Here is a 7,725-nt window from a genome sequence, read left to right as displayed (position 1 = left end):
TGATTTATATTATAAAACGGCCTAGAATAAGTGACGCAGCAGGAAGTTGGTTCCTCTGAGCCTATTTGATTTTTTTGCTGAAGCACAGGATCTCCTGGATCACATCGCTGTAGGTGCATTGAGCTGCCAGCAGGTGTCACTGCAGTGCCCCTTCCTCGACTTAGAACGTGATCCTGATTGGACTGAATTACATTTCTTGTTGGCATACCAGCATGCTTAAAGCTGATCAACTTGACTGACCAATGGAGGACTGGGTAAAAGTTCAGAACCAGAACCAGCTGCTGGTCTATCTGCTAGAGGACTGGTTTCCCTCCCAGGCCTCAGGTGATTAGGCCTAAAAGCTGTACAAACAGTACATTTTAAAGGTCATAGTCAGAAGGAGTCAATGAACCTGAAAATGTTTGTGTAGTAAATAAGCCAATCAGAAGAGAGGATGCTCTGACCCTCCCTCTCATCTTGTTTTCTTTTCTTCTTCTTGTAATAATTCTGCACCCTGAAGATGCACACCAAAGGAAGCTCCTGGTGAGAATCCCCCCACCCTTAACTTCCTGTCTTGTTCAGTCTATCCTCAGATCAGCTGAGCGTCTGAGTCACAGTTCCTCCCCAGACTGACTCCACTTTGAACGGCAGAGAGAAACTAATTATGTTTGTCTAACCGGTTCCAGCTGCTGCTCCTTCGAAGACTACAAGCTGACCACCGAATGGCTACTGAACCAGACCCGGCATCGACCCAAGGTGGCAGTTATCTGCGGGTCAGGACTCGGCTTATTGGCCGAAGGAGCCGCCGACAAGCAGACCTTCAGGTACCAGGACATCCCGAACTTCCCAGTCAGTACAGGTGAGTGAGTGACACCACCCAGTGGGGGGCATGTGGCGGTGCAGGCGTGACTTTAGGGCAGCAGCCGGAATCGGACTCTGAAAATCTGCCTCTTTCATAAAGTGTGTGACCATGTTCAAAGGCTCTAGTCCTTGACAGGGCCCTCAGAGGTTTTAGTCCCGTCCAATGGTCCTTTTACAGCACGTCTTCCCCTCTCTCCTGCCAACCTACAGGCAGGGCCACCAGTGCCAACATTTTTTTTAAATGCAGCTCTTTCACAATAAATTTCAGTTTTATTCATCATTGGAAAAGAAAGATATTTGATGCAGAGTCAGGTCAATAAGCAGCACTTGGTACGTAAAGATGCCCTTGTCAAAACCCTGCTTATGTAACCTGAGAGGGTCGGATCTATCACCGAATGAGCCATATGACCCAGAGTGACAGTCTGAGATCTAGAACTAAATTCTAGTTTTTAAGGGTAAAGTCAATACAGGAAAATTACAGTGTTATTGTGTCATCATGCAGGACAGTTTCTAAACAAGCAGAACTTCAGTGCCATGGGTCAGGGTGTAGTGGACAGATCTCACCATGGTAACCGATGCATCTCTGTTCTCCAGTTCCAGGTCATGAAGGCTGTCTGGTTTTTGGGACCATCGAGGAGACACCCTGTGTCTTCATGAAGGGCCACTTTCACCTGTGTGAGGGTTACTCTCTGTGTCAGGTGGGTCCTCTTCACTCTACCCAGCATGCAGCGGGACAGGGACATTAGAGCGTTGGGGTGGGACATTCAGTACAATTCTTCATGCTCCCCAGGCATGAATGGCAGCCCACTGCTCCCAAAACGAATGGGTTAAATGCAGAGAGTTAATTTTGTTGCTCTGTACTTGTGACAATAAAAGCTGGAAAGAAAAGAAAGAAACATGCTGATTGGGTACCTGCCTCCCATGTCGAGTTTTTAGCCAATCACAGCAGCAGCAGCTGTGATGTATCACATTCTTTGTTTCACAACTGGTAGACTAAATCAATAAATCAAACCATTATCAAATCCGGTCGGGAGGAAGACAAAAACATCTTCCCATCCACAAAGGCAAAAATGGCATTCTTTTGCGTGTTTATCAAAAACAAATAGAGGCGCAGCCATGTTTGTTTTGCTTCAGCCACTGCATTTCAATGGTCCGAAACATTTCTCTATCAAGGCTGATGGATCTGTTGGCTTCTGGCAAGATGTATTTGCTTGAGTTTATGAATTCACAAACCTCTCGACAGTTCATCTTGCTTGCAAGATTCTTTTGGAATGCACTATTCAAAGAACAATACGTGAAACCCCTAAAATCACATAGAACAGAGAAGGAAAGTACCCCACACCCTGTCCTTCTGGATTGGAGGTGTAACTCGTATAAACTCTGGGTGCTATCACACAGAGACATTACTCCTGGTATTTAAAATGCTGTGAAGAAATATTCAACCACCCAATATAGATGGGGTTGAGAGAGACAGGCTAAGAGATGTTGCAAAGGTGAACAAACATGGAATCAAACCCCTGACAGCCGATCTAGGATTTATGGCCCTTTTAAACAGTATGATACAAGGTCTTTGCTCAAACTGTTGTTTTCAATGGTTTGGACCGCGCCAAGCCAGTTTATCTCTAGGCAAAGCAAAGTGCAAGCACAGTGCACCTGCTGGCAAGGCAGTGCAGTGATATGTACACACATAGCTAATAGAAATGGGTCAATCAAACAGATGTAGAGAAAGAAGCAGAGACACAAAAGGCAATTATCAACCAGCTCCACAGTCGGACCCGTCGTCCAGCTGCTCAAGTAGTAAAGCAGTCATGACCATCACACTACCACCAGCTTGTTTAATTGTGGGTTTGATGTTCTGGTTCTGAAGTATTGTTAGTTGAAATCCTGATCTAACAGAACACACACCTTCTCAAAAAGGTCTGTATTTTTCTGACCATGACGATGATTGTTGGGAAGTTCAATGCAAGTCTTTGTTCTTTTGGGTCAGTAATGGTTCTGGTCTTGGAACTCTCCCATGGTGTTTATCTCTGCCCAGTGTCTACGTTACGAGTCTTGAGGACTGAAGATGGAGACCTCTATTTTTTTTAAAAATCTCAGAACCATTGAAGTGAAGTTCTATCCAATCTTCCCCTGCTGCTTTCTACAGTTAACCGTCTCCTATTTCGGATTTTTTTGTCCGAGTGAGGTTAATGTTTCTGTCCCCTTGTCTCAGGTCACTTTCCCTGTTAGAATCTTCAAGCTGATGGGTGTGGAGTTCATGCTGGTGACAAATGCCTCCGGAGGGATCTGCCCGGACTTTAAGGTTGGAGACATCATGATCATTAAAGACCACATCAACCTCCCTGGGTTTGCTGGACAGCACCCTCTGTGTGGACCCAATGATGAGCGGTGAGACAAGGAAACAAACCAGAACCAGGAGCACTCTCTTCCTCCTAAACCTGTCCTCTGTCCAGGTTTGGTACCAGGTTCCCTTGCATGTCAGATGCCTACAGCAAAGACCTGAGGACGCTGGCTCTGGATGTCGGCTCTGAGCTTGGCTGCAGCGACTTTATTAGAACAGGGGTCTACTGTATGGTGAGCGGACCCAACTTTGAGACCATCGCTGAGGCCAGAGTGCTGCTGACACTGGGCTGTGACTCTGTGGGTAAGACAGGGACACTGTTAGAGGAAGAGTTAGAGGCCTTTTCTCCTCCCAGGGCAGTGTGTCGCAGTCAGCTGGTCACAGATATTATTGATTTAAGCCCAATTTTGAAGCGTGGTCTGTGCTATGTTATTCCACACCACAACGCCAAAGGGACAATCATGAACTAGCTGTGGGCCAAGGAAGTGGGAAAAAGTTTGTGTGACAAGGAGGAGATTCCAGGAGACAGGCAGTTACTCCAGGATAGCTGGACAGGGCCATAGAAGGTCTACAATCCATCAGCAGGACCGGTATCTGCTCCTTTGTACAAGGAGGAGCAGAAGGAGCACTGCCAGAGCCCTACAAAATGACATCCAGCAGGCCCCTGGTGTGAATGTCTCTGACCAAACAATCAGAAACAGACTTCACGAGGGTGGCCTGAGGGCCCCACGTCCTCTAGTGGGCCCTTTCCTCACTCCCCGGCACTGTGGAGCTTGTTTGGCATTTGCGACAGAACACCGGAATTGGCAAGTCTGCCACTGGCGCTCTGTGCTTTTCACAGATGAGAGCAAGTTCCCCCTGAGCACATGTGACAGACCTGAAAGGGTCTGGAGAAGCCGTGGAGAATGTTATGCTGCCCGTAACATCGTTCAGTATGACCGGTTTGGTGGTGGGTCAGTGATGGTCTGGGGAGGCATATCTGTGGAGGGACGCACAGACCTATACAGGCTAGACAACGGCACCGTGACTGCCATTAGGTATCGGGATGAAATCCTTGCACCCATTGTCAGACCCTATGCTGATGCAGTGGGTCCTGGGTTCCTCCTGGTGCACAATGCGGCGAGAGTATGCAAGCAGTTCCTGGAGGATGAAGGAATTGATACAGGACGCCATCCGTTGTCTCATTAGGAGCCTGCCCCGACGTTGTTAGGCATGCATACACACACGTGGGGGCCATACAAATTACTGAATAAAATTTTGAGTTGCTGCAATGAAATTTCCGCAAAATGGACTAGCCTTTTTTCAATGTTATTTTTCAGGTGTCTTTGAATTCAGCCCTCTGTCGGTTGATAATTTTCATTTTCATCAAATGATGTGGCATCCTTCTGTTCCTAACACATCACCCAGTCCATATCAGTATAAATAAACAGCAGGATTTTTTACCGCATTGAGATCTGATGTGTTTTCAAAGTGTTCTTTTAATTGTTTTGAGTGCATAGCGTGCCTTACCTGCACCTTCACTATTAGGTGTCAGCAAGGGCGTAGGTTTGATTTCAGCTTTGGTAGGGACACTATTCTTCAGTTTCATTGGTCCTTTGCAAAAAATATGCAGGCTCTTTTTTATGCTTAATGTGAGGTTCAGGGCTCATTTTGTTTAAAGAGAACAGCAGCATTTCTTGCTACATTAATACAAATCTTATAAGCACTACATGCACTAGATGCTGTTTATCAATATTTATAGCAAAACTTGCTCTGATGAATGTGGAATTAGGACTTTTTCCACTTTGAAAAGGATTGCATTTAAATTTACCTGCGACTAAGACAGTGTCTGTTTAACCAAATATATTCTATAATATGTCTGTAATATGTGGATTTATCCTGTGTTTTCTTCTGAAGATAAAGAATTGTGCAGAGGTAAAACCCACTCTTATTTTTTTTAATCTAATATACTCTCTCTGGATCATGCAAAATAATACATTCAAGGGACGGCAAATAAATGTATTGTATTTACATGTGCACTGGAACTAGAAGAGGAACTGACACTGAGCATTTAAAATATTAGAAGTTGTACATCTGGGCTGTAGTTACTCTGTGTAGCTAATTTCATGTATTTTATCTATGGCTGAAACAATCATATTAACAAATTATTTAAATAATCGTGAACTAATTTAGTGATTGATTAATCGTTCACTGGAATATAGGACCACTTAAATGTGCCTTTAGCCGACAGAGCGACCCACTTAGAGCAGGAATTATACCAAGATTGGAAAAATATATGTAAACATTTAGCATTTAAGAAGTAAAAAAAAAAAACATTTTTGTCTGTCAATATTCTCCATCCAGAACTCCTCCAAAGGAAACGTTTAAACGTTTCTGTTTCACCTGGTTTCATTTAATAAAAGATCTTCTTTAAGGAGCCTTTGGCTATCTGATTAAAAGATAAAATAAAAGAAATCCTAACGTTGTTAACTTACATTTCTCAAGTTCCACAAATCAAAAAACTCTCTCCTACTTCTTTACAGAACTCCAATCAGAAGCTTTCGCCTGTTTTAGCGTAGATAATATTTTTTTTTAATTTGGACTAGTTTCGTAGCCCAATATTAATTTATTTTAGTGTCTTTTTTTCGCGCTCCAAGCAACCGCGCGCGCGCACGTACAGACTAGAAAACACGCAATCAGAAAGAGAGAAGGCGGAACTTAAGGCAGAATAATCAGAGAGTTAAACCACGCAGCACAGTTGATGCGCTGCTATGTGAACGGGACAGGAAAGAGCAGGCAGCTGAAGCTACCAGGCAGAGAAGCTGCGAGAGGAAAAGAAGCGGCTGCTGTATAGTAAATTATAAACATGTTGTTTACATCCAATTATTGGTAGGGACAAATGGGTCCTTCCAAAATTTTGGTAGGGACATGTCCCTATGGTCCCTATGCAAACCTACGCCCATGGGTGTGAGGCATGGTTTATGATTAGTGAATAGTAAAATTATATGATTTAACTTTCAGAAACCTTATGGGACCCCCGCTGAGCTTGTTAATGCACATCATAAGAGGCTTTATTAATAATATTCTACACATACGAGGAGTTTGCTTTGGTGATGAGACACATTGTAAAGTACTTTCAGAAGTTTGTATTCTGAATATGACCGAACTTTTCCTTTAAATATTGGTGGACAACATAAAAAAATTGGAAAAATTTTCCAATCGGTATGAAAGGTCAGTTCTGGGATGTTTGTGGTCAACTGTCTCATTATGTGCTGATGCTTTCTGTAGGTATGAGCATGGTTCCTGAGGTGACTGTGGCCAAACACTGTGGACTTAAAGTTCTGGGTCTGACCCTCGTCACCAACAAGGTCTCTGAACTGTCTAGAGTTGCTCTGTGTACCTGACTAAGACCTGTTTTAACTGGTTTATCGGTCGTTCGGCAGGTGTCTCTGGATTACAGCCGCGAAGAGAAGGTGAACCACGATGAGGTTCTAGAGATCTGCAAGATGAGGGCGGAGCTTCTTCAGAAACTCGTCACTACATTGATTGGACGCTGCCAGCAGAACATCAACAGGCAATGACTCACAACTGAGACCCGGACATGCATCTAAGACATGGACATCTGAGACATGGACTGGACTTTGAGACCCACCAAAGACATGGATCTAAGAACCAGGAAGGAAACCTGAGAAATGAAATCTTAATGTCCACAAATCATGACAGAAAGAATATTTTAGATTAAAAAGGAATTGTAGGGGACTAGACAAGGACCAGCAAAGGCCCAAGGAAAGTGAAAGGCTACTACTGTATATATAGTGACTGATAGATTTGGGGTTAGGGCGGACATTTGGACAAAGCCACAGACATCTAAGACTTGGACATCTTACACTGACTCAAACCTATGACTCGGATATCAGAGACTGACTCAAACCCCAGATAAGGGCTCAAACCTGAGACCTGGACTCACAACTGAAACATTAACATCTAGGACTCTGACTCACTTGGACCATATGGGACTCATGACTTAAACCAAAGACTCTGACTTAATCTTGAAAAATGAACAACTGAGACTCGGACTCTGGAGGCACTCTGTGGGGTGCTGTTGTTTTACACGTTTCTCTCGAGTTTCTGTTCCTAATAAAAACGAGCAACCTTCTTTGATGTCCAAATGTGTCTTTTCTAGATTTTTCAGTAATATGTTCAAGTTATGTTGATGATGTGGTTCTGTTGGCTTTATCAGGGCATGATCTAAAGCGTTCACTGGAGCGGTTAGCAACAGAGTGTGAAGCGGCCGGGATGAGGATCTGGGCTCTCCCTTAGGGAGAGGAGCTCAGTCATCTGGGGAGGACTCAAGAGTAGAGCCGCTGCTCCTCAACATCGAGAGGAGCCAGTTGAGGCAGCTCGGGCATCTGATTGGGATTCCTCCTGGACTTCTCCCTGGCAAGGTGTTTCGGGTACGTCCCACCGGGAGGAGGCCCAGGGGGAGACCCAGGACACGCTGGAGGGACTATGTTTCTCAGCTGGCGAGGGAGCGCCTTGGGATTCCCCCGGAGAAGCTTGTCTAA

The 7,725-nt window shown here is 44.6% G+C and overlaps 1 protein-coding gene across 1 annotated transcript; it reads left to right on the top strand.

The window, feature by feature from the left end:
• The first annotated feature begins 400 nt into the window (after positions 1 to 400).
• Positions 401 to 7,316, top strand: pnp4b (purine nucleoside phosphorylase 4b). Its single transcript, XM_038281151.1, has 7 exons — positions 401 to 522; positions 666 to 838; positions 1,435 to 1,538; positions 3,053 to 3,228; positions 3,294 to 3,484; positions 6,449 to 6,528; positions 6,604 to 7,316. Exons 1-7 carry the CDS (start codon positions 500 to 502, stop codon positions 6,739 to 6,741), a joined length of 885 nt encoding a protein of 294 aa, XP_038137079.1. The 5' UTR covers positions 401 to 499; the 3' UTR covers positions 6,742 to 7,316.
• Positions 7,317 to 7,725: the final 409 nt, after the last annotated feature.

The sequence above is a fragment of the Cyprinodon tularosa genome, unplaced genomic scaffold (assembly GCF_016077235.1).
Source record: "Cyprinodon tularosa strain WSP-4 unplaced genomic scaffold, ASM1607723v1 ctg168, whole genome shotgun sequence".
Lineage (NCBI taxonomy): Eukaryota > Metazoa > Chordata > Actinopteri > Cyprinodontiformes > Cyprinodontidae > Cyprinodon > Cyprinodon tularosa.
This window is presented reverse-complemented; position numbering and strand designations above follow the sequence as displayed.

Coding starts and splice junctions, on each gene's coding strand:
- pnp4b (XM_038281151.1), top strand. CDS start 500: ATGCACACCAAAGGAAGCTCCTG. Junction 1,539..3,052: donor AGGGTTACTCTCTGTGTCAG/GTGGGTCCTCTT, acceptor CCCTTGTCTCAG/GTCACTTTCCCTGTTAGAAT. Junction 3,229..3,293: donor TGTGGACCCAATGATGAGCG/GTGAGACAAGGA, acceptor TCCTCTGTCCAG/GTTTGGTACCAGGTTCCCTT.